Below are 27,683 nucleotides of genomic sequence, written 5' to 3'. Positions count from 1 at the left end.
TCTCATCCCTGTGCGTAAAAACACAAAGACGCAGGGAGGCGTGCGTCTGGTCGCAGCTCTGTGTCACACTCCGCTAGCTCTTAGAGGAGTTGGATCTGGTTTGATCTGCCAACAGACGGAAACATCCACACCGCCTGCTTCGTCCTACGTTGACGTGCGTAATCGTTTTGTGCTTCAGACCGCACCGCTGGAGAGTTTAGACTTTCACCGCATCGCATCGCAGCACTGAGAAAGGTAAAGTAGGATTTTTTTTTCTCCTTGTTATTTACAAGGAGAGACATTTTAGTAAAGAATGCTTGTCAACACATTTTTATCCCTCTCTTGTTGGGCGACTGTTGCTTGCTAAACAGAGGTGACTGGTGACATATTTACTGACTGGTGAATGATTTTAGTCACAGCGGAGAACCACAGTTGAGATATGTGCCATGAAACACAGATAAGTGCATGGCCAGAGCCAAACCAGGGATACTGCGGTTAAAGGTGAGCAGTTTTGTAACTAACTTAAAATCACAGTCTGAAGTAGTTGTAAGAGTAATACATAATTTTATAAAACTTCAGATAAATGTACAAGACACTGTAAAAACAAATACATTACACCACTACCATTATCACAATCTTAATAATTGCAGAAGTCTTTCGAAAAGAAAGTCCATAGAGCAGCTTTGCTACATACTTTATAAATAAATATAAAATAAAAAATGTTCACCCCAAAATAAAGCATTTACTTTGTCACTGATTAAAAATAGTCACCAATATTTGTTGATAGCATGTGAAGTTGATGGTTTAAATCATGGATTTTTGCGGGTTGACACTCAGCTTGTTCTGTTTACATAAGTGGAGCAGTTTTTTGGAAACTACAGATTGTATCTAAGATAGAGTTGAAGTCTCAAAACAGACCTGGCTGATGCCCCTTGGATCCAAGCTTTTTTGTTCTCAAATTTGTTGCAAAAACAAGTAATGTTATCATGCTGTGTAGTAATTGGTTATGGTGGAGTTGATACACACGTGTTGATATGTATTTCCACCACCATATTAGATTTATTGGAAAGGGCCGATTTGGTGGTTTTGAGGTCCTCTTAATAGGTGACTCCCTTTTGCCATTTTTCTCACCTGTTCTGGTAGAGAATGTGTTTGAATGATTGTTGCAAGTTTGATGATGTTGATTGCAGTGAATGCACACAATGTTTGAGTACTTTACTTAACTTTAATCAAGTATTTATATTTTCTACTTTGATTCTACAGCATGTGATGGGTTAAAAACACATGGAATCCAATTTATAAAGTAATGGCTCCAGCTGTATAGTTACAACATTAAAGTGTTGCATAAGATGTTTATAGACTATAGGCAACGAACTGTCAGTGTCCTTTTATGACAACAGCTGCAGTTATGATAATGGCTTCATAGTTTATGCCAGTTTCCAAAGAGTTGATGAACCCATCTCCTCAAATGTGAGGACAAACTGAAAATAACTATACATTCTAGATTAACTATGAAAACAACCATTACTTCCAGTTGTAGACATATAACTAGCAATACACGTAATACTTTCACTGAAATGTACCTCGCAGAGTCGTTGACCACTGGTTGAACTTTAGGGATATGTGTTTTACAAGTGTTTGCCTGTTTGCTTGTGTTATACATCAACATGTGCAAGCCCAGTAATAAACAAAGCAAGGCAATTGAAGAAAAGGGGACAATGCGCATTTTTTTACGTAAAAAAAAAAAGTCCGTTAAACACCTAAAATACATGCAATTTGTTGGGGTGACAAACACTGTAAATATAACTGTTTACCAGAAAAACCCACTGGGCATCTCTAAAGGGCCTTTATAAGTTTTGGCGACCAATTTTAGCATCAATAACTTTGCCAATTTATTGGAGATGCTAAAGCATCAAACATTCATAGCTTAACTCATCAAGACATGTCTCCAGAGGTGGAAGGCAATTGAAATGTTAACTCTGATTTTACTTCTATTCCTATGTTGTATCCCTCATATATAATTTGCTGGTCTTGCCAATGTCTAGTTTCCCCTGAAGAATTTGCATTTCTTGTTGTGTACAAGCTCTTTGCAAGACTTTGCAAAACTTACAAATAACTTCTTTAAGTAAAACTTTGAAAAATGTTACTTGCTAATTTGATCTCCGCTCGTCATCCATCAGTGCAGACGATCATATTTGTGAGAATAAACACAATTGGGGTCGACCATATTGTGCAGTTGAGCCCAAGAGATTTGGAGTCAAGAAAATCTGGGCTGTGAGCGACACTCAGCCCAACAACCCCTCTCTGTGTGTGCTGGCTTAGACTTTGCGGCTCCACCCTGACCCCCACCCATTTCCCCCGCACCCACCCACCCAGCACACACACACACACACACACACACACACACACACACACACACACACACACACACACACACACACACACACACACACATACACACACACACACACAGACACTGTGGGCTGCAGTGGCTCATGTCATCATGTCAAACTACCCCCCAATTGAAAAGAGGATTGATTCTGTGCAGTGACATGAACAATTAACTTCAATTAGTGTAAATTAGTGGTGATCAGGAAACAAGAGGTCCAATGAATTTGTGGCTGTGTGGTCACATTAACATGTGTTGTGTGTTTTTCTGCTGTGTGCATGGATGTGTGGGTTCAAGTGTTAATCAAGAAAAGGTCTCATGAATAGAGCTTTCTGTTTTATGGAGTGATGTGTTTGCTACTGCCTTGACCTTTGAAGGCAATGTTGCTCCATATACTTGTGCGTGTGTGTGTCTCTTCTCCACTCTTTGTGTTGCAAACACTCAAGGACGCACGTTTTCTGAACTTTCTCCTGTTTTGCAAGAATAAATGAAGCAAAAACATTTATTCAGAGAGAAAGATGCATACAGAAAAAATTAAACGAGGCACAAGTGTAGAAGAAACACTGCTGTCTGGGTTCTGAACACAATGCTACTTGTCCACTGTTATTTCTCCGATTAATCTGAATCAGAAAGTATTTATTGCCAAGTAGGTTTACACCTACCTGGAATTTTCTTTGGTATATAGGTGCATACAATGAACATAAAACATAAAAACAGAATAAGTACTTCACATAATTTGGTTATCACCATGTTATTATGAAGGAGAGGATTGATGGCAAAATAGAAAATAAGCCAGAATTATCTATTAGCGCATATTTCATTAATAAAGCATCAACAATATGACGAATTTTGTACATGCGGTTGAGCAGGTATACCGTTTAAAATGTTTGGAATACACCTGTTACATTTGGTGACATGTTCCTTCATTTCCAAGAACACACACACTTAAATACATTTTTACTCAATCCCAAACACTTTCTGTCATGCTGCTCCAAATCCTCACAAGATCTAGAACAATATGCTGACAAAAGTTCCCGAAAATGTAGAATTTCCTCATGTTGTAGCAAAGTTTGAGAAGAGTGTCTCCATTGCCTCCATTGCTCAGAGTTGGTAGGACACATTCGTCAGCCGCATTTCGAGGAGCCTTAAAATCGTGTGATGTAAATGTGTATTCTGAAAGATGCGGCTCCTGACTTGAGACACAGTCTTTTAGTCCTACATTGGACAGAGCCAAGCTAGCTGTTTCCAACTATTTCCAGTCTTTATACTAAGCTATGGGAATCATCTCATGACTCCATCTCTTTGGAATGTCTTGGGAGCTGCATTTTTATCTAGTCATCTGTAGAAAGCAAGAAACCCATGGAGGAGAGAAAAGAGATGTACCCTCAAACTTACGGTATGAACCTGTTTCATATCACACATGACACTGTGACCAGTACTGAACCCTAACCTCTGGCTTTCCCCTCTGACATTATGAGAGGGGGCATCAATTTGGCTCTCTCTGAGGTTTCTACATTCTTTTTTACCCTTAAAAGTTTCCCTTACTCTTGTTGAGGGTTAAGGGCAGATGATTTCACACCTTGTTAAAGCCCTATGTGACAAATTGTAATTTGTGAATATGGACTATGCAAATACAATTTGATTGATTGATTGATAAAGAACCCTGCATACTCAGACGTCTCCATTTTCAAAACACTCAACCTGTCTGAGATGAAGATACACATTAACTTTAACTGTATGGCTCTCCTCAGGGTCAAGGAAGGCAGTTTAAAGATACAGTGATGCGGTTCAGTGAGGGTAAAAGTTGTAAATAACCTCCCCACCCTTCGTGGGGAGAGAGGTAAGGGATGGGAGGAGGGTGACGTGTTGAGACTGTCGGCTCTTGGAGTGTCATATATCCTGAACATGGTGACTGGTCTCCATGCTCTGCTGGTATTATTGAGAAATTCAGGGCTTTTATCTTGAGGACAGGATTTTGATGCTACTTAGATGGGAATGAATCTGTCCCTGTATACTAAAATATTAGAGATGAAGTGAAGGACGTGTAGACTGCTACTAATCAAATTCCATAACTCAAACTTGAACAAACTTAAATTTGACCTGATGATAGGTACCTGAGTAAACAAGGAGGGAAAGTCAGATAATCTCCAAAGTCAAAGGAGAATTCATCCTCAGAGGAGTATGACTGTCTCAAGAGAATGTAACAATAATCCATCATGTAATTGTTGGGATCTTTCACTTTGGACCACATTGGTGGACAACATCTTTAAAATGTCCTACTAGCACGATCAAAATCTCCAAGCCACAGGGGACATTTTCAACAGTAAGAGTAATTGATTGTTATGTATGGGCTAAATGTCATGCTGCATCTCAAACACTTCTGTCATAGGTGGAGCAGTCTGTCAGTCTCAAATAACTTGGTATACTACATGTAGTCGGACTGTACTTCAGCAGGGAGCAAACAAAGGGTGAGGAGCAAATGGCTCTGCCTCCAGGATTCTGGCCGTTTTCAGAACATCAGTGTAGGACCTCAGATCCAAGCTGCGGGACAATGCTGCCACAATGTGATTCACAAGCTCGCAAATGTTTGGGCAAAGATCTTAAGAGTGGGTGTAGTCAACTCAAATGTGAAATAACAGACTGCAATAGGAGTATGTACGTCTGCAGTTTCAAAAATCAAGAACATTTCAGATTTTTTTCCCAACATATATGGACCAATTTTCAGATCCTCATTTACGAGGTTTCTAACCTGTAAAACAAACTAATAGATACTTCATTGATCCCAAGGGAAAGTTAGTTGAACTAATATCATTCCCTGATTCATCAATAGAAACTGTAATCTTGGCACAACGATGTTGGTTTGGCATCACTAAACCAGGTGAATAGGGTTGGAACCTTACCTCATTTGTATGTGTTTGTGTGTGTGTTTGTGTGTGTGTGTGTGTGGGTGTGGGTGTGGGTGTGGGTGTGGGTGTGGGTATGTGTGTTTGTATTTGTGTGTGTGTGTGTGTGTGTGTGTGTGTGTGTGTGTGTGTGTGTGTGTGTGAGAGAGACTAAGTCATAATAAACTACAGTGTGAGTTTTAATGGTTATGAAGGAACATGTCACCTAGAGCAGCGGTACGGCTCACAGGTGTGTTTTAATAGTTTGAAAAAGAATGGAGGTATAAGATAGCTTTGAACCTTGTTACTGGGAGACATTCACTATTAATGGAAAACAAGTTTGCTGTTACATTTGAACAGAGCGTGCTGATTGGTCATAAGAGCCCTTAAAACATTTCCTGATTCGTGTTTGTGCACTGGCCACGGAACCTGCCATCACAGACCTACTGTGCTTCAGACTAAGGACTCTTTGTAGCAGCCAAGGTGGTGTGACTGTGACGTAAAAATCGGTTGGTAGGCGGTGAACTGGTTTGAACCCGCCACTTTAACCACGTAGGAAAATATATGCGCTGTTAAATGAGGAAACATACTGAGCTATTCGTGAATACCCCAGGCTGTGTGTGCAGCTGATCCCCCACCCACATACATACAAACACATACAGTACAAGCTTTTAAGAAATGTCTGCGTGCATGGTTACGTCAGACTTCTTTTCCAAAGCATGTGCTGCTATAACATGTCATAGCAGAGTGTTCCCAGTGTGATGCAGAGATGCTGAATATAGCGTCTTACCTGCATCACTTCCCATCAACTTAAGAGCCGCCCACAGAAAAGCGTTGCGAGTAGAGGAAATGCCTCATCCCACACCAGAAGTTTGGTACCAAAAATGAAGCCTGTGTTTGGCAGGATAGAGGTTCCATGTTTATTTAAAGAATGTCACAGAACCTCTCCTTCATTATATATAATATATTTATGGCAGGGTTTTGATGAAACTTTTGTGTCCTGTTTTGAAAGACCAAATGTGTCGACTAGCTGAATCTCTGCAGTGACAGTCTTATCTGTTTAACAGGAGTATCAGTGTCAGCTGGGTGACCTGAAATGTTCTCCAGAGTATTTACGTCATGTCAGATAGATATCCCCTAGACAGCAGCACATTACTTTGTACATGACACAACCAGAACAGCCTCATTTGAAATGTTGTGTTAACTCTTTTTTGTGTTTATCTGTAATTGTGTAAATGTGATGTCGAACATCGATTCCACAGTCATCCCAAATAGTGCTTGTCGGATCATCTAACAGAGCCTGTGCCACATACACACAGGGTCTTACAGGAGTAAGACCCTGAAAGAGACACAGAACCACCACAAACCATTATGCTGGTTTTGTGTGGCTTTGTGGTCATTTTGTGTCTCTTTGTTGTTATTATGTGAGTTATTGTGGTGGTTTTATGTCTCTGTAATGAGTTTATGTGTCATTGTAGTAGATTTGTATATCCTTGTGGTTGTTCCACGTCTCTTTGTGGTAAGTTCATGTCTCCTTGTAGTTGATTTGTGTCTCTCTGTTGTCATTTTGTATCTTTTTGTTATTGTTTGTGTATCTTTGTGGTCGTTGTGTGTCTCTTTGTGGTTGTTTTGTGTCTCTCTGTGGTGATTTTGTGTCTCCATGTTGTTGTTTGTGTATCTATTGGTTGTTTTGTTTCTCTGTGGTGGTTTTGTTTCTCTTTGTGGTTGTTTTGTGTCTCTTTGTGGTTATTTCAGTCTCCTTGTTGATTTCTGTCTCTTTGTTGGTGATTTTTGTCTCTTTTTAGTGACTTTGTGCCCCTAGGTCATCATTTTGCTTCTTTGTACATGCCCTTTGCAGCTTGTCAAACAATCAATCCAGTTATCCAGGTTTTTTAATTCTTAACACTACTTCTGAACCACAGTTTTAAGCGTGATTGGACTAGTGCTGTCATCTCCATGTCTTTCTAGCAGCTAGTGGAGTTTATTATAAGTAAAGTTCCATCAATCAAGTGACCTATTACTAAACGTCAATGTCATTGCCATACATTTCCTTTTGGTCAATTACTATAATGGCATTGGTTTGCTGTTTTTAATCACAATTGCCAGTACATGATAGCGGATTGTATAGCCCATCTTCTCTAATTACAATTTGCCTCATGGGGCTTAATGAGGTGCATCATCCTCAGCCCCCTCGACTAGAGCAAGGAAAAATGAAGAAAAAAAACTTTAAGCAGGAACATTTTATTCATTTGTTTCAGATAGAGCTGCAAGTGAGGAACCCGTCTTCCTCGCCTGGGACTGAAGAAGTGAAATAGATGCCTCATGCTGAAAAACACATCAACGACATAACAATATTTACAATGTTCATTAGAAAAGACAGTGTGTAACATAAATGGGGAGGTTTATCAATGTCCATATTTTGTATTTAAAGGAAAATGTCAAAAGGAAAGTTTAAAGCCGACTCTTAAACACTGCAGGGTGTCTGCCTCCTGAACATAAATATACTTCACATCATTGCTAGTTAACATCTGGTTTAATCAGTCATGGTTCCTCTCTATCATGTCCTGCTGGGTCTCTAAAGACTCTAAGGTTTTTGATGTTTCACTCATAATTTATTATTCCTCTGAGGGAGGGTTTGTGGGGGTCAAGTGGCCACTCATCCCCCTCTGCAGCTTCATCGTATATCTGTCAATAGTGTCTGGAATGTTCTCAAGTTATGCTAGGAGCTAAAGAACTTGATGATTTTTTAGTACATATATACTAAACGACTCCACGGAGTGACAACAAAAACATACCTGGATGGACAACACCTGGATCTGTTCAAAAGTCCAAGAGGACTCTCCCTAACCCACTGTCTAAGTGCCCCTGAGCATGGCACGTTACTCCCCCAACACCTGCTCCCCGGGCGCCGCGCATGGCTGCCCACTGCTCTGTGTGTCCTCCTGTGTTCACCAGATGGGTCAAAAGCAGAGGACAAATGTCCCCCCATTTGCATGTCGTGTGTCTGTGCATGTGTGTGGGACCAATAAATGTATCTTGTATGACATATTTGTGTAGGTGGCTGTGTCTGACGAGATAAAGCAGGTTGTCTTTCAAAGGAAAGGTGTTGGTGGTTTGATCCCTGGCTCCTTGGGCCAGACACTGTAGCCCAAATTATCCCTCATAACGCTCTGATTTAAAAAATTTATTGTGATTTGAACTGCAAAATTTATGTTTAATTATTACATTTTTAAGCAAAATCATCAGTTGTGTTGCCGAGTATTTCTGCCTTGTCATTTTATCAGGCCTGACTGGAGTTTTGAATCCCTCGTAGAATCAATCCATTAATGAACTAGAATGTAACGCAGCAGAGCACATAATGTACCTCTGCCAAGGTCCAACAGTCCCCTTAAATGTATTCAAGATGCAGCGGCTGTGGCTGAGGATATAGCGAGGTCGTCTAATCAGAAGGCCGGCGGTTTGATCCCAATCTTCTCAATCCGAAGTGTCCTTGGGCAACCCCAAATTGCCCCTCATAGAAAAAGGTGCTGCCCAATGATGCATTTTAGTATTGAATGGGTGAATACCAATAAACTGCTTTGAGTGGTCATCAAGACTAGAAAAGTTCTCCCACTTTTTTATCAAGATTTATGCATCATACCCTGGGTAAACAGTAAACATTTGGACCCATACCAGTCTTCCACCAGGCTTCATGTAATCTTGAAAACTTTGTAATAATTAACGGTGAAATGTATGCAGATAGGAAAAAGTATGAGATGGAAAAAGAGGGATTGAAGAAAAAATTGTGTCTGATTTTATCAGATTTCTCTATTAAGCGTTTATTTATCCAGTACTATTTTGGAGTTTTAAACTGGAAATCAAAGTGTATTAGACTGCATGTAGAGTTAATACAGGTATGAAACACTTGATACAGGTAATCCAGGGGTAATTGGCCCTATATGCAGCACAGCTTCCATTCTCAGCTTGGTTTTACTTGTAGGACACAAAGACAGGGACGCGTTCTTTAATAAACAATCCCTGAAATTTGTTTTCGTCTTTTATAAATTCGCACTACGTGAAAGGGTAACATGAAGTAATGATGCACTTCCATAACTAATGGACATGCAATGCACCATCCCAAATGTGGATTTAGGTAGGACAAATCAGAAAATCGTGTTTCACAGTAGGACTAGGGGCATGTAATGTAGAAATCAGAGGTGATGTAGTACAGCGGCAATAGGCTACATCCACACTGATATGTTTTAGCATTAAAACACATCATGGCTGCTCCGTTTATGCCTGCTGTCCACATTACTGGAGTTTACTGATTGATTCTTATCAGTAATGACTCGACTGTAAACAATTGCAGTCAGTAACATGAGTTCCACCTTACCATCGGTCCAAAAAGTAATCCCTGCTCTTGCTTTTTATTGTAGTTCTTCGTCTGTAGAATTTTCAGTATCTAAGAAACCTAATGCAGAGTAGACCATCAGCTTCCTGTTTACACCAGCACACGCATGCCCAATGTATATGAATGGCAAATACATATATGTGTAATAGTATTGATAGGGATCATTACTGATGCTGAGCTAAAATGCTCATATAGACAGAGATTGTGTTGAAAACATATTAAAATGGATGTAACCTCATGAGAAGAGGGTGTTTGAGATGAATTGGTCCTCAGCTGAGCAAATGTTTTATTTGACCTAAAAGTATGTGAGAGTCAACCAGAGAAATGTCCCAACTGTAACCTCAGCGTGCATTGGGAAATGTTTTCTCTACGCTGCAATGAATTCTTTCCTTCAATATTTATCTGCAGCTGCACACTGATTGGTGCATGAGGTTACATTTGAGCAACTCTGAACTTGGCTGATTGGCTGCTACGGTTAGTGATTTCAGATACAGGCACTCTAAGAGCAGACATGGTGCAAACTCATTCACAACAAATGAAAAACATGGCCAAGTGTAGTGAATCTTGATCATGTTAGACTTTCAGGCTTCTACTGGTAACATGGTGTTGGTGTGTTTTCCACTCACTCTTTCAAACCATCAAACCACTATCAGGCTTTTATAAAGGTGGAGGGAGGGTACGTCTGTGGCAGAGGGAGTAGAGCGGTCGTCCTCTAAACAGAAGGTCGGCAGTTCAACCCCAATCTTCCCTATGTGCATGCCGAAGTGTCCCTGGGCAAAATACTGAACCCCAAATTACCCCTCATACAACAAAAGGGGGAATGCCAAAATGTAACCTGTACTGTAAAGCGCTTTGAGTGGTCATCAAGACTAGGAAAGCGACATATAAATACAGACCATTTACCTTATACTGGGGAATACTCAGTCTGTATGAGGTCTAATAACATTTTCTTACTCTTACCATAATGTATCTTGATAGCAATTTTAGTATAATGGACAATCCAAGCTACAGAGGAACCATGTATAAAACAATTCATGCTTCCAGGCTTAATCCTTTGTCTCTGTGTTATCAATTCATTTATCTTATAAAAAAGTAAATATTAAGTTTTGAAAAAGTTATAAAACCAATATCACATTTCTACATCCACTTTCAACAGTTTGACCCTGGATCCTGCACTCTGGGGCATTTCATTATTCTGTGTCTCCCTCCCAATGTCTGTATATCATAGCATCTGGTTTACAAGGAATAAGGTGAAGGTGGTAGCAAGAAGTCCTCAAGCTTTCGTCACGGGCTGAGGTGCTAGTTACTGTCCCCTCTGCTGCAGCAGCATGATGCACATTCAGTGCTATTGGCTGCTGTTAACGCCAATCAATATTCAAGACAGCTCCCTTTATAGCTTTGTGTTTCAGAGGACACAGGTACACATTAGGGTCTTTAAAACACAAAGCCCCAAAACAGGGCACGTGCATTAACATGTAAAATCAGGGGCATGCCGATTTAATGTGTCATTTGTTAAGATAAAAAAGAAAACAACTAAACTTTGATTAGTTGTCATTTGTACATTTATCTTGCAGAAGGTCATTGAGCCATTAATGTCTGAAAGAGCTCTGTGTTTATCCCTTTGAAAGGAGGTTTAAGGTCGTATAAACATGGCACTAATGGACCATATTACCGAGCAGAATTGCTTTTCTGGTGTTAACAGAACAGCAATAGACTCAATACAAGAGCATAACCATACAAGGAATGGAAACTCTGTGTGTTGGTGCCAGCTGTATTTCTTTGTGACGGTTAAACCTGAGAGTCAGATTTTCTCATTCTAAAAGAGTGCTTAAAGGAGTGTTTCAAATTTTTTAAATCCTGCAGATCCAATTCTTAAAACAGCTTCGTATTTACATGGAACACACACTGACACCCAACCTCAAAGGATTACACGTTAACATACGGACTGTGCAACCTTAAGGAATGATTCAAAAGCGATTGCAAGCAGCAGTACATATAACTGTTGAAACCCCTTTAAGGACCCAGCTGCTAATCGGTATTATATTACCTCAGTGTGAGAGAAGTTTTATTTTGTTTGACCCTTGTGGCTGTTGTGAGAACCCATTCAATCGTTTGTTATGGTTAGTTTTTTGCCAGTAAATGACAGGATTTATTTAAGTTTTGTCAAGATCTGGGACCTTATTGACCTAACAAAGCAGGCACATTATTGTTTTTAAATATGATAATAAGCTGATTTGGAATGGCTGTGATACACTTACACATACTCAAAGTTAGAAAAGAGGGAAATGTCATGTTCAATGAATCATTGAGTTTGTGCTCTATATAGTACTACATGTTTCAGTCTTTCAATATGCTATGGTATAATATTATGGTAGTGTCGGTAATGAGAATAAGTCTAATGGGATTTACTGAAGTGTAGTTTTTTTAACTTGGTTGCGTTGTGATTTCTGTAATAATTTGAATGTCCCACAAAATATTACATCTGTTTGAGATCATTTTACACAACAATAAAAACTTGAACACCAACTTGCTGAATGTCAAAGCAGATTAGAACCATTTTCAGCTGTGGATAGTTGGATATTTGATAAACATAATGCAGGTTTCTTATTCATCAGAAGTAATGGGCCATGGAATTTTTGTGATAATGCATATATGGTAAAACAAAAATGCAGCATTTGAAGACTGATCTGGATGTTAGCTGCCATGGTAGCAGAAGCTATAAAGCTTAAGAGAACCAAAATTCATGACGGAAAACCTGGTGATAATGGTCATCCTGTAAAAAAACAATATAAAGATCCAAATGTCCACCTGAATGTCCAGAACAGATGTCATTCCTTGTCCAGGTCAGAACTGGAGTCATTGTGGCAGCTAGGAAATGTCAATTTCTGTCATCAGCCTTTCAAGAACCAAAGTGCAACCGGCTTGATGAGCTAATTTAGCTCAGACCTATATAACCCTGGATCAAGTCATAGTTTGACATAGTTTACCCAGCATAACTAAACCATTCCAGAATTATAGTTATTATTATGGTTCTACTGCAGCCAAACGTAGTTGCGGCATTGAGATGACCAAACGAATCATACTAAAAGTGAAAAACCAAGAAACCAGAATCTGATTCAACCCAGAAAAAAACATGCAGGTTTGAAAATGCCCTCAAGAATCCACAACCACAGCAGGGGTTCAATGAGAATACACAATGGTGATTGGAGCTTAATTTTAGCAGCATGTGAACGATTTTTGAATGTTTACTATGTTTACCATCTCATTTTATTTTGTTAGCATGCTAAGATGTGCTAACTAGCACTAAACGCAGTAGCTGTGTCCCAATTCAGCGGCCATCTTCTTCCGAGGGTACGGTCTATGCAGCCCACGAAAGCTGCCTCCTTTGTGGGCACTGCAAACCACAAAATCCGAGGTGCATTCTACAGAGGACATTTTAATGCCACTTGTTTTTTAACATATGAACCACAAGCTGTTCGTTTGAGTTGAACCCTGATACATATAAAAGTGTAAGCAACGTCCGATTCTTCACAGTTACTCACCGAACCGCATTGAGTTCCGGGGCCCATGAAGGATTTACGTGTTGGACCCCCTGCTGCTCCGGAATGAAAGGATGCATTGTCAACGGCATTTGGTCGTCGAAATGGGCCAAATTGCAACGCTGTGACGCAATCAGTCTCTTCAAATGCAGTATATGGAGGCGGTCCATCAATTGGAATACTTAATTCTGCAGGTATTTGGTCATAAATCAAACTATTGGACATATTCAGTCACCAAAGTTTTTACAGTTCATCCTCTGGAAAACATAAATGTCTGTACATAAATGTGTTTCATGGCAGTGTATATTATAGTACTGTAATAGATGAGTTGGAATTAAAGTGGTGGACCAGCCAACTTAACTAAAGCTGTGCTGCTAAAGTGGTTAAAAAAGAGCCAGCAGGTATTCAGGGCCATTTTGTTTGATATTTCTATGTTTTGCATATGATTTTGGTGAAAAAATATTATAATATTATTATTACTTATATACAAATTATAATATTCACCATCTCTACTGACAGTCTCCATGATCCCAAACATGCCAGCACAGACACTCTATGAATACACAAATTGCTGTCCTTTCAAAATAAATAATTCTCACCAGAGTATTGATGTGTGTATATGAGTGCATGTGTTTGAACTGGCCTGGTCACAGATCCAATCACTTAATTGGCATTCAGGGACTGGGAGGGGTCCCACTGCTATGTAAGACAATAGATTACTTCAGCTCCAACTGCAAAACATTTCTGACTTTACCAGTCACTGAGTCTGATCTCATCTGAGAGAGAACTGTTTTCTTTTTCCTGCTCTCCTTTAGTTTTTTTTTTTTTTTTAAATAAATATGAGCTAATACTTGGCTTGTGAACATGAATGTTTGCAATGTTCATGCAGGTTAAGCAATTATGATAATCTGATGCTGGAGTGATGACGTATTGTGAGTCAACTTGTTGTCTGATTTAGTCTCTAAATTTAATCTTTTTAATCTCTATCTTTAAGTGTCAAGGTTTTTCCCCTATATTTGTTATTATAATTTGATGAATGTCCTTTTACACTATTCATTTTAGAAAACGTGATCCTGGAATTCTGTATTTTTTGATTGATTGATTTTAAATTTGCATCTCACTTCACCGCTCTGTGAGAGTGAGCGAGCAAGTCAGGATGGAGGAAGGAATGAATGTATGAGTATTAATTAATATATATAACATTTATTATGACATATGATTAGCGCCAGTTAATAGGTTAATTTAGACGGTTGAGTTAATTCACGGAGGCTGACCATCATATCAGAAAAATTAACCGAAAAATCGGCAAATGTCCTAAAAAAACAACAGACGTTGGAATCTATCTTTAAATTTCCTAACCCTAGTGTTTTCCATTTAAATTTTCACCGGAAAATGAAATACAAAGAAAAATAAATCTTGGCATTTGGAGGGTTGGCCGCAGGTTTGGTTCCAACCCGCCTCTTTGTTGTGTGTCTTCCGCATTTTCTCTTTCCCATTTCACACTTGTACTATGATGATCTATCAATGAAGGCCAAATGGCTCAAATGATCTTAAATAAATGGATAATACAACAGCTTGTCAACTCTGATGGCCCGGGGTCATGAGGAAAGTGAGGCCCATACGCAGCCAAAAACATTCCCCTCAGAGTGCCTCATGTTTTAATGTTCTGCAGACACAAACTGATCCAGACATATGTCCTCAAACACACACACACGCACGGACGCACGCACACACACACAAACACACACAAACACACAGACACACATGTTTGTACTTCTATCTGAGTGAGGACACTCATTGGCATAATGCATTCACTAGCCCTAAACCTAACCCTAACCCATCAAAACTAAATGCCTAACCCTAACCCTTAACCTAACCTAAACCTAATTCTAACTCTAAGTCTTAACCCCCAAAAGGTCCATTAAAAGTGGGTCAGAAAGGTGAGGAGAGGCCAAAATGTCCTCACTTTCCCAAAATGTTTTCGAACTGGTTCACACCAAGATAACTGTAAAAGAGCACACAAACACACACTAACACACACACACACACACACACACAGACACATATGTTTGTACTTCTATCTGAGTGAGGACACTCATTTGCATAATGCATTCACTAGCCCTAAACCTAACCCTAACCCATCCAAACTAAATGCCGAACCCTAACCCTTAACCTAACCTAAACCTAATTCTAACTCTAAGTCTTAACCCCCAAAAGGTCCATTAAAAGTGGGTCAGAAAGGTGAGGAGAGGCCAAAATGTCCTCACTTTCCCAAAATGTTTTCGAACTGGTTCACACCAAGATAACTGTAAAAGAGCACACAAACACACACTAACACACACACACACACACACACAGACACATATGTTTGTACTTCTATCTGAGTGAGGACACTCATTTGCATAATGCATTCACTAGCCCTAAACCTAACCCTAACCCATCCAAACTAAATGCCGAACCCTAACCCTTAACCTAACCTAAACCTAATTCTAACTCTAAGTCTTAACCCCCAAAAGGTCCATTCAAAGTGGGTCAGAAAGTGAGGAGAGGCCAAAATGTCCTCACTTTCCCAAAATGTTTTCGAACTGGTTCACACCAAGATAACTGTAAAAGAGCACACAAACACACACAACACACACACACAAACACACACACACACACACACACACACACACACACACACACACACACACACACACACACCTGGACCATAAAGACCTGGCCTTGTTTACCCTCCACACAGATGGAGGCCGAGGAATGATGTCACTCTGGAGGACACATTTTGTAGAGATCACACACGCAGTAACGCATACTGCTGATGTCTTATCCATATGTTGGTTCTCCTTCAAAAAACGTTTTATAGGTCTGAGTTAACAACAGCTAGTGGAGCTAATAGAGTTTGAAACTTCGATTCCCCTGCATCATTTTGGCTGCTGCAGAGTCCTCTCAGCGTTCACCCCTCCCTCCATCCCTGCTGTAGATTTTTTTTCTAGCAGTATCTCTGTGGCATCACCTCCCTCTATCCTCATTTCAAACATCACCTGCTCCCCTGCTGCATGTCCTGCAGAGAACAGTCTGCCTCAAACTTTTTCTCCTCTTCAAAAAAGACATCACATCTTTCCCCACTCACTCCCCGTGCTCCATCGCATTATCACCCCATCCTGGTATGCGTAATGACGATTTTCAGGTAGGGAGGGGTAAAGAGTGATGTGTGTGTGTGTGTGTGTGTGTGTGTTTTTGTGTGTGTGTGTGTGTGTGTGCATGCGCTGCAGGGTTATTCTGCTGACTGCGGGAACTATACCTGCTTGGGGGGGTGCAGCGCATCAGCATTTTGGAGAGGGGGGTCAATGAAGATAAAGGTGGGAGGGGGAATTGTAGAAGGGATCAAACCAAATCCAAATGACTGGCCGCTCACACGCATTCTATCCCCAAACTCACTTACAAGCCTTACACCAGCAAACTATGGAAGTACAGGGCTGCCCATATTTAAATGAAGATGATGGTGAGGTTTAACATAAAATTTAAAAGCATTTAACTTTTTTGAAAAGGTCATTTATAAAGTCAATAACAAAACTGAATCTGACTAAGGATGGATTCATGTCACATACACATTCCCAGGTCGGAATTAATGTTTTTGATTATTCCGACACCACATGAATGCACCATCTTTATGAACCGTCACAGGCTGCATGCAGCCCAAATATGTGCTAGATGCCAAAAGAGTATTCAGCAACCAGGAATGCACAACGGTGAAAGTTTGATTTGAGTATTGATTCGATTTTTGTTTTCAAAACATCACACACACAAACAGAAAAATGTATTTCCATTCGATTAAATAATTTAGTTCCATTACAGGCATCCCTGAAGTTCTGTTTGGAAATGTGTGTGTGTGTGTGTGTGTGTGTGTGTGTCCGTGTGTGTGTGTCTGTGTGTGTCTGTGTGTAGAGGATAGGCTGCAGTATGAGAGTGTGTGTGTGTGTTAGAGTGAATGAAGCCCGAGGTGTGGGGGTGACGCTGCATTGTGGCAGAGTCTCTCACTGAAGTTGTGGACTGTCAGTGTCACAGGGACATGCTGCTTCCTCTCGCTGCTGGATGACAGAATATTTATTACACAGTATGTATAGTATATACTCATATTGTGTGGTTGCATTGCGGTGTTATTCAGTGTGTGGCCATCATGTGCAGTCCTGTGTAATGCATAGCCTCACACGGGACGTCCGGCTTGTGCATCAAGGACAAGTTGTGTTTTCTATAATTTTTGCGTTTTGAGAATATTTGAGCTACTTAGCTTAGAAAATGTGAGGTGTTGTGTTTTTGGCTGCAGATGTGCTAAGTGTGAAGGATGCAGGATGTTCTGCTCTGCCACAGTAACAAAAGCTCTGTCGGGAGGAGGAACAGTGCTGCAGAGAGAAACACTGTATCACACTGAGCTTAGCTGCAGACCATGCTTACAAAATGAACAACGTTCCTTTCTCTGTGTCTTGCACTGACAGTATGTGAAATAACTACTGGAAAACTCTGTCCTCAGCATCATTTTAATCTACATGCTGAACTGTAACCCCCCCCTCTCTGTGTCTCTGCAGTGATCAGACCCCAGCTGGTGAGTGAAGATGATTCCTGTGCTGATCTGTGTTTTGATTTCTCTGAGTGCCGCAGACAACGACTTAGACACTCTATACCCTGAACTGGAAGACTCCAGAACCATCTATGTCACAGGTGAGTGGACGTTCATTTTGCTTCTGTTGGAGGTTTCTTCCTCTTTAAAGGGAGCTTCCACTGTCACCGAGCCATTTTCTCTAAGATTTTGCAAGGTCTCGATCTAAGTATGTAATGTGCACCAATACTATGTATATTATATTTGTTGACAATATAAAAAAAAAACCTTCACCAGTATTGTTTTCTGTGTTTCGTTCATGACACTCACTCTGCAGCGACGTTTGTTTCCTCTGTTTATCAGTTAGTTGTGCCTGTGGCTCGCTGATAAGGCTGCTATGTGAGGGATTATTGGCTTGGAGTGATCTGGATTGTCTATCTTGTTTGGCTATCAGAGACGGGAATCACACATGAAAATGTTTTTGTGCACTTTAATCCTTGTAAAAAATATTTTATTTAAGTTTAGATTCTTCACCCAAACATTTAGAACAATAATGTAAAAATAACCTACAGAGAATCCTGCTCTATTGTATATGTGCCCAGCTCAATTTTGTTGTTATGTTGAGAGGAGGAGTGGCATAGTATAGTGCAGTGGATAGTGCTGTTGTCTCACTGGTTTCAAAACTGGATGACAGATCCTGTGGGGGGTTTCCTATAGAGCTTCCTCCCCCAGTCCAAAAACCCAACCTGTCCAGAGTTTACCCTGCCTGAAAACCAACTAATGAACTAATAACTAGATAAGTTATATATAACTAATGAAAACCAACAATTAAAAACAAGCCAATTACCAACTATTTAATGACATAGTAAACTAAATCGCTCCCTAAAATAGACATTAACTAACCATTGAATTATTTTTTCCTCCAAATATTGGAAAAATACTGACGTGTATGCATCATGTGATTTAAACATCAATCGCCGCATCAGATGTGTGTGGATTGGAAAAAAATTCACATTAGCACATGCAACTAAATGTCACATTTCAACATTGTTTTCCATCATCTTAGCTTTGACTGCAGCTCTGTTAGTCACTCCATCTTCCTCTGCTGCGGTTAAATGGCAGCATCTAGAGGATTGGCTCCATCCTTGTTTACCTTGATTAGCCAACATCTAATATTCAGATTAAAGTGGTAGATGCAACATTTTCTTTAGCCAATTCTTTATTTATTTTTTAGAATTTGAATGCATTTAGACTGAAAGCCTACCCACATGGTATTCTCAACTCATGCTCAGAAAACTCTTCCTGAACTGTTGCTTTAAGATCGGGTAGCCCTTAACACCAATATCTCCTGAGCTTGGATCTGTGCTGCTCTGATAGATGAAACAAACCGATAAATGTTATCTCCAGGAGCAGTTAAGTAATGTCCTACTGTCTGACATCCTGCCAGGGAAACAAGTGATCAACAAAAAGTCAAACCAAATAGACAAGATTAAAGAATTGCCTGTGAACACAATAGTATTTATATTTGCATGTGATCTGCTGCTGATACCTCCTGCCTCAGTCACAGGGTTTTCAGATTGGTTTGCTTCTTGTGCTCTGCCTGACCAACACAGCATGTCACTCTGCCTGCTGCATAAGCAGTCATGTTTTACCAGATCAGCTGGTTAAAGAGCTAATGGCCCATTGATCCAATGTGTAAAATGGATCATGAGAGTTTGCAGTTCCTCTGAACTGCTTCTTCAGCTTTAGCTCCTGAATCATTACATTACGTGTTATGTCATTTAGCGACTTACAATTAGTGACTTACAATTAGCATCCATAAGAGTCATCTCAGCAGTGATACACTGCAGCCTCACCTCTAAACTGTACTGAGGTTTTTCTCATAACTTTCAGATTGTTTCCTCAACCAGCGCAAACTCAGTCAGTTTAGTTTTTTCATTTGATTGGTGATAACTTATTTTATCTGTTACTTTTTAGTAAGTTTGCAGATTTGTTGGTATTTATTTGATGATCTGTGTGTTGGGGGCCCTTCTTTTAGCTGGGGTGAACGTCAATGTGTCCTGGGCCACATATGAAAGACTGCCTACTCAGCTGACATCTTCTGACCAGTTTCATAATAAAACCAAAAATAGTGTTTCACATAAATTGATTTATTTAGTTCCACTACTACAAATATAGATTTTCAATTTTTTCAAGTGGACAGTCTTATTTCATTGTAATGGTAGGCACAGCTCATTGATTCACTCAGCCTCTGTTAGCTCTCTCTGTCTATCACACACACACACACACACACACACACACACACACACACACACACACACACACACACACAAACACACACACACACACACACACACACACAAACACACACTCTGTGCCACTAGCGTGGGTGGGAAGTATTGTTAAACTTAAGACATCAGCCAATACCAACCTTGTAAATTAAGCAAATTAATATTTGCAAAATGTTCATCTATCCCTTTTAACAATTATACTCTAGAACGATATATTGAATTTCATCAGCAAAATAAGACTGTTCTCAAAATGAAAAAATCGATGTGTGTGAAAACATAGCTCCAGACAGAGTGGCAATTGATATGTGCATTGTTTACGTGGATTTTTTCTCGGATTTCTCAGTATGTCTCTGTGTTGCAGAAAATGGCCCTCAACTTTCGGTGATGGCAGAAGAGACAAAGGTGGTGTCAAGGCGAGGAGGGAATGCTACCTTACCTTGCAAGATCCAAAGAGACCAATCACTGGCACCCAATCGCAAGATGAGGATCAAATGGACCAAGCTGACCCCAGACTACCTGAAAGAGGTTAGTGGTCACTTTATAAGTGGCAGATAATTGAATATGCGTCATGTTTTTTTTAATTCAATTTCTCAACTTTTACCTGTATTCATGTATGTCACAAACGTTTATTACTGACAGTGAAAGTTTTTTTAAAGGTTTGATGTGTAGAATTTAGTGACATCTAGTGGTGAAGTTGCATGTTAAAGCTAAGTGCCCCTCGTCTCAACCTCCCCTTCTAAACATGAAAGAGAACCTGTGGTAGCCTTCAGTTGTCATAAAAACTCAATAGGTGTTTAGTTTGTCCAGTCTGGGCAACTGTAAAAATAAACATGGCGTCCTCCGAAGAGAGAACCAACTCCAGATGTAAATATAAAGTATTTAAATATAAAGGGTCCATTCTCGGGTAAAGAAAACAACAATTTAGACAATTTAGATGAAACCCACTGTGAAAACCTTACTAGGATTATTTTATATTCAATTTCCTTTTCACCTTAATCTTACACACTGGACCTTTAAATCATTTAACAGTGAACTTAGGTGTTCATTTTGTCTGTAATTTGTTTGAAAGCCTTTTCTGGGAAACCGGGCTGCAATGCAAATGTGCAGAACAAGCAAAGCTGTAGATTTTCCACTGATCCACAGTTGAATTGTGAACAATGCACTAGAAAAGAGAAGAACGTAAAGAATGCAGGTCTAAAAATATAATTCTACGTCTCAGTGAAACATTGTGGTGAAAACAATGAATGTAGAGTTTGTTGCTGTTGGTGTTTTAATTACTGATTAATCTGTCTAAGTATATTTTAAAACTATAACCCTTTAGCCTATAATAAGTCAACAAAGTGTTTTGTTTTGTCCAAAAACTAATGATACATTTGAAATTCATTAAAATAGTTTTAATCAATTGAATTACTTATATAACTGCTAAGGAGCCCATCGTTTTCTTTGTCAAAATAAGAAAACTAATAGATCTATTTAAATGTGACAAAACTGACAAGTCACTTGTGCCCAAAGAAGACCCAACCAAAAACCAGATTTTCTTTACACCTGGTCATATCTATCAATATTTAACATATCTATTCTAACTTTAACCACAATCTGAATTTAGGCCTGAACAGAGCCTTATTTTCTGCTGCCTAACAGGAAGTCACATGCTGATCTTTTTATTAAGTTCACAGTAGATTTTATCGGATTTCATAATTCCTATCCCCCTTGCCATAACAGGAGTAATGTTCGGCACTCAGTTTTGGAGCATAGGATCTTGGCATCATGAACTTCTCTTCTTCTTGCTCTAGGAGGATGTTTTTGTTGTCATGGATTATCACAAGAGAAGTTATGGCAGTTTCCATGGACGGGTCCACCTACAAGGCTCTTCTCCCATGGATGCCTCTCTGGTCATCACAGAAATCACCCTGCAGGATTACGGGAGATATAAATGTGAAGTAATTGATGGGCTGGAAGATGGAACAGTGGTGGTGTCTCTTGACCTTGAAGGTATGATATTTGGGTAGAGTGAGTCTTTACAATTGGAAAGAATGAAAACGTTTCATGAGCTGTCCAAAAATAAAATGTCTATTCAACTTCATTATATTATACAGGCTGCGGTGGAGCTAAATTTAGCTCCAATAGCAGAGACTGCTTGGGGGATGTCAGGAGCAAGTGTTTTCTGTAAGCATAGTGCAAATCAGTGTCAGAGCAGCTTCCTTATGCCTGAGTGGAGCCAGAGACATCAGTCGTTACTGCCTGAAACCAGAAACGCTGGCAGCAGGCCGACATAGAGAAATGTGATGTCACTCTCCGTCATTAGGTTAAATATTAGGATTTATTTTAAAGCCCAGAGGATGGATCCCGAGCAGTTCTCAGATGTTAACACTGGAGAATGTCCTCACAGTTGAGTCCAGCCTTTCTCCGGACTTTCACACATGAACCACACAGCAGGAGATTCTCCGGACAGACATGTTCACAACAATACAGAAGTCTCTGTAGCTTTCAGAAGAGAGGTAGTCCAACATTCAGAAGCAGGTCATAACGAATATATTCGCTGTTTTTGTTTTTAGCACATTGACACTGGCATCGGCCCTTTTGACAAAAGCTCTCTTGACATCTTTGTCTGTTTCTTCTATGTGCATAGCACCGCTTTTGCATCCTGAGATATTTGTTTCTTTATGTGTTTTTAATTTTTTTAACTTTTGTGTATTTGAAACATCATCGCAACTACTTGCTCGCAGTGTATCCTCCTGAGGATCTCCTGCTGTTTTCTCATTTGTGTATTATCAGAGTCTTTACCCAGGGCGCTTGCTACAGAAACTCTGAAAAAACATTTGTGTTTTCACACAATGTCATGAAATGATTCAGAATTTAGAGCAGGTCCGAAAGAAGCCCAAGTTGTATCACTTCTCTTTCTCCGCTCTCTGTTTTTCCTTTTCACAACTCTCCGTATAGGGATTATCTTCCCATATTATCCCCGCCTGGGTCGCTACAACCTCAATTTCTACGATGCTGTGCGTGCATGTCATGACCAGGATGCCATTGTGGCCTCCTTCGATCAGCTGTTTGATGCATGGAGAGGAGGGATGGACTGGTGCAATGCTGGATGGCTGAATGATGGCACGGTCCAATATCCAGTCACCAACCCCAGAGAACCATGCGGCGGCAAGAACACAGTACCAGGCATTCGCAACTATGGCCTGAGAGACAAGGACAAGAACCACTATGATGTCTTCTGCTTCACCTCCCATTACAAAGGTGAAGGACTTAAACTATACACTCTAACTGTGTGTTTGGTTTTACCATTATTTAACCTAAGGATAATTATCCTATGAAAACGAGGAGGCTGAGGGGTTAAACCACTGTTGGCTGAACAAAGAAAAGTTACTCACTGAGTTTGCCCTGAGTTGTGTTTGACAACTGTCTTCTTGCAATGCAAGCACTCTTTCATTACTACAAGTAAAGGAATTCAGCCAACAGTGGGTTTCACTTGAATTTTTATAGATTGCATGCTTCAAGGTGACTTAGGATAGAAAAACCCACTGCAACTGTAAGTTTCTGATACATGTAAGACCAGTGATATACTTGCATTTATTCCAGACATTAGCCCAGACAACCAGATGTGTCGTAAGTTGGATACTGGCTATGTTTTAAAAGTGAACTTTGCATGTTACTGGAGTATTCCACCACAAGGTTTTGCAACTTTTACCAAACACCTTTGCAACTTTATACTCTTGTCATTCTTGATAACATCTAAGCAGCCAAATGCTCAGCATCTCTCTCATGAGTGTATATTACAGTGTCATCTACATATAAGATAAATATTGCACATGATGTTTTTATCTACATTTCTTTCTATCTACCTAGGCCGGTTCTACTACCTGATCCATCCCTCTAAACTGACCTATGACGAGGCAGTCAGAGCATGTCAAAAAGATGGTGCTGAGATTGCCAAAGTCGGCCAAATGTACGCCGCCTGGAAGCTGCTGGGTTATGACCGCTGTGACGCTGGCTGGCTGGCCGATGGCAGTGTCCGTTATCCCATCTCCAGCCCCCGCCGGCGCTGCAGTCCCACAGAAGCTGCCGTCAGGTTCAGCGGCTTCCCCGACAAAAAGCACAAGCTGTACGGAGTGTACTGCTTCAAGGGCCACAACTAAAACACAAAACAGACATACAAACAACCAGCGCACACAGACGGCACACATAAGCATGTACACACAAACACACACACACACACACACACACACACACACACACACACACTGGTGAGAGAAAAAGAGACAGCAAACGCATCCAAACTGTGATAACTTTTTCATGGAAACCTTATGACATTACTGTCATGTCATGTTGCTTTGTAATCTTGGACCGGATACTCTATAAGGGGCTGGATTACACATATTATTTAGTAAATAGAGTGCTTCAGGGATGATGTGTTTAATAAGCCAATGCAGATGTTCACATCACACTGGTTCCCTCAAGAAAATAAAATAAATAAACTATTGGATTTTACCATTCATTTTATGATTATTGTTATGAGCTCTTTTAATAACAAAAGTTCATGATACATGTTTTGTTCCCCAAAGAACATTTTTAAGTTTAAATACAATCCGCAGAAGTAAGATGCTAATGTTAGGGTATAAACTAATTACATCATGTACACACAACTTTAACACCACCAAGCTTCCAACTTGTAAGACACGTAACTCTTAGAAAAATCCTGAGTGTGTGTGTGTGTACTGATGCAATTTATTCATGATATTAAAAAAAAAACACATACAGACTTCAGGGCCAGGGTACTGGTAGTGTAAAAATACTAACTTATTTCTTGAATATAGGACTCATTCCTGCAGCACTCTATGCATTTGAGAGGGGTGGGTTGATAGGGTGGGCTACAGCCATACTGTCCTTCTAGAATGGACTAGACATGTGAAGTAAGAAGGAACCACGCATATAAACTGAGAACAATGTAACAGCAAAATGTCTTGGAATGATACTTTGGGCACTTATCTTGTTTTATTCAAGACCAGGAACAACTGCAAGCCATGAAATGCAGCTGAAATGAGGCTTCAACAGAGGTCGCTATTAGATCCTCTCAAACTTGTCAGATAGGATTACAAGCCTAGCACAACTAAACTGATCATTGCTGTCCATTCCTAACAAGGTGCTACGACTGGTACTTTGTACTTCATCATATCGTCCAGCGTTTTTTATACAAATGTGTTGGACCAAATCAGTCTCATCACTAAAATTATTAGAAAAGGGAACATCCAAATGTTAGCATTGCTTGTTTTCTAAGTATATAGAAAGTGATTATATGAAGATGTATTTCTGTAATTAATATTTTTTGATATACTGTCGAAATATTTACATTTTTTAGTTTATTTTATGTCTTTCTGGCCAAACTATCCAAGTCGCTTTGGTTTACATAAACAAAAGTGGTAAAAGTACAACAATCCACAGTCCTAAAAGAAGACGTTGATTTTGCACTGAACATAAAGAAGTTATCTAGAAAAGAGGATGAGGCAAACAATAGTTCATCTTATCTGGCAATAGAAGATGTCTTGCAATATGAGGAAAAGCATTGTGTTGCAGAATAGTTCAAATGAAGTAGACCTTTGTGGCTGCATCTCTGTTTGGCTTCAGCTTCACAGCATGACGTAGCTTCAACAAGAACACAGCAAAGTAGCTCTCAGTGTAAATCGACACACTCTCCATCTAGCGCCTTGATAAACTGCTATTTCCGATACAAAGACTAGTTTCTTATAGTGAATGAGCAGAGCCAAAGCTTTAGACCCATTTGTGACCCCAACGCTCTAAACCTAACTCTACAAATAAGTCACAGAATGTTACACGTGCAAATCTGAGAGGGACAATAGAAAAAAATATTATTTTACCTGTTTCGCGTAGTGGGATGTCTTTTAAAGGGTATTTTTGTGTCAGCACAGATTGGATCAAAATGTTCATATTGCTCAGAAGACACATTTGATCTTTAGCAACTTTGTCAACAAAAACCTGTGTTGATTTTTTTTTTAGCAAATCAACAATAAAAAAAATATGATTTCAGCAAATGTTAATAACTCAACATAATCTGATATGTGGATGAATGGACGTTAGTTTTTTTTTGAACATTACAGATGGAATGACACTTTGTACTCTTGATCGCTCAGCTGCCCATAAAGTCTTCAGATGATGATGTAGTGGAAAGCAAAGGGAAAACAAATTCATGGATTAGGTGCACAAACTGAAAGATTTAAAGGGAACAGCAGAATCTGGGATAAACCATGAAAATTGACAGGACAGCACATCAACATTTATAAGAAGATAAGCCAAGTTTCAATATCAGGGGCTGTGGCCTAGACTAAAATGCCCTAATTGTTTGTTAATACAATGAATAAAAAGGGACAAAACCTGCACTCGAATAAAAATTGCAAAACAATTAATAAGGTGCCAGCATTAACACTGCTTTTTCTGGGCAGTAGACACTGTTGAAGATTTAACCTACTTCTGGATGACAGGTAAAATAAATAACATGTTGTTTTTTACAGAACAAACACTTGTGATAGAATCACAGTGTTATGTACAGAGCACTGAGGCCACTGATGGGACTAAGCCAGGTTCTGAGTGAGCATGCTTTTACTGGCGGCAACTGGCAACCTGATTGCTATCTCAGCTCTGAACTTGCCGACCTGTCTCTGGCTCACCGTTCAGTCAAAGCATTCAACCTGCAGTGGCCTGCTGAAGGAGACAGAAATACAATACATTCAAAATACCAATAATTACTGCATGGAGGTCCTGAGGGGTTCTTCCATCGGAGGGTATCATTAACGGTGCATATTGATCTTTCTTAGCACACCCAGTTCGAGCTTGCACAGACGCTGGTTGAGGTCATCCACCTGCGCCTGGTGAAGGGTGTGCAGTGAGTTTCCAAGCTGAGAAAACAGCTCGAAAAACAAACCATAAAACTATGACTGGTTGTTTTTACATTTCAGTTTGAGTATGAATTAAACACAAGATGTAACATGTGAATGTTAATGGTAATACATAAAATTAATTTACAGGCACAGATTGAGACTCATATCTGTCTGTTGATGATAACTACAGCTTAGCATTGCATAAAGACTAGAAATAGATGGAAACAGCAAGTGCCTCTAACGCTGACTTATTAACTGAACTTAATCAAAATGTAGGTTGTTTTTAAGAAAGCTTTAGAGATGCTATATGTTTCCCCATTGTTCAAGTCCTTATACAGAACTAAGCAGATCACGCTTCATAGTTCAAAAAGTGAATAAGCATATTTCACTAAATGTCATTAAAGATATAAAGAAACAGCAAATCTATTGCCTTTATTTTGTGTATTGTGCGACTAACATTTCTCATCAGGAGCTAAGTTTATAACTGCACCATACAAGGGACCCAAAGAAAAAGGACAATAAAAGAATACATAAACTATGTCTCTCTCTCTGTCTCTTTACACAAGACTCACTGAGGTCACCTATCATCCAAAAATACATCATGACATTTTATGAGACATCCCAAAATCAAATAAAAGTCAGCAACATTCATGTTGGGCTGAAATGGACTTTAGGATGGCTGTTGGCAGAGAGAGTGCAGGTGCAGTTCCTGTGTAATGCAGT

The 27,683-nt window shown here is 39.7% G+C and overlaps 1 protein-coding gene across 2 annotated transcripts; it reads left to right on the top strand.

Annotated features, from left to right (window-relative positions):
- Positions 1-27,498, top strand: LOC128424654 (hyaluronan and proteoglycan link protein 1). Of its 2 annotated transcripts, none has more exons than XM_053410971.1 (6): positions 1-234; positions 17,763-17,895; positions 20,426-20,589; positions 21,858-22,056; positions 23,005-23,307; positions 23,917-27,498. In XM_053410971.1, the coding sequence occupies exons 2-6, from the start codon at positions 17,790-17,792 to the stop codon at positions 24,204-24,206; spliced, it is 1,062 nt and encodes a 353-aa protein (XP_053266946.1). In that variant the 5' UTR covers positions 1-234; positions 17,763-17,789; the 3' UTR covers positions 24,207-27,498. The 2 variants fall into 2 exon arrangements, with proteins under 2 accessions (XP_053266946.1, XP_053266947.1); XM_053410972.1 differs by lacking the exon at positions 1-234 and adding an exon at positions 13,189-13,373.
- The last annotated feature ends 185 nt before the right edge of the window (positions 27,499-27,683 follow it).

The sequence above is a fragment of the Pleuronectes platessa genome, chromosome 19 (genome assembly GCF_947347685.1).
Source record: "Pleuronectes platessa chromosome 19, fPlePla1.1, whole genome shotgun sequence".
In the NCBI taxonomy this organism is placed as follows: domain Eukaryota; kingdom Metazoa; phylum Chordata; class Actinopteri; order Pleuronectiformes; family Pleuronectidae; genus Pleuronectes; species Pleuronectes platessa.
Note: the sequence above shows the minus strand (reverse complement) of the source record. Positions and strands in the feature narration are given on the sequence as shown.

What these genes read in the sequence shown, in the direction of transcription:
- LOC128424654 (XM_053410971.1), top strand. Translation starts at nt 17,790, where the DNA reads ATGATTCCTGTGCTGATCTGTGTTTTGATTTCTCTGAGTGCCGCAGAC. An exon ending in GGTGTCTCTTGACCTTGAAG is followed by an intron (nt 22,057 to 23,004) that starts GTATGATATTTG and finishes CTCTCCGTATAG; the next exon opens with GGATTATCTTCCCATATTAT. An exon ending in CTTCACCTCCCATTACAAAG is followed by an intron (nt 23,308 to 23,916) that starts GTGAAGGACTTA and finishes CTATCTACCTAG; the next exon opens with GCCGGTTCTACTACCTGATC.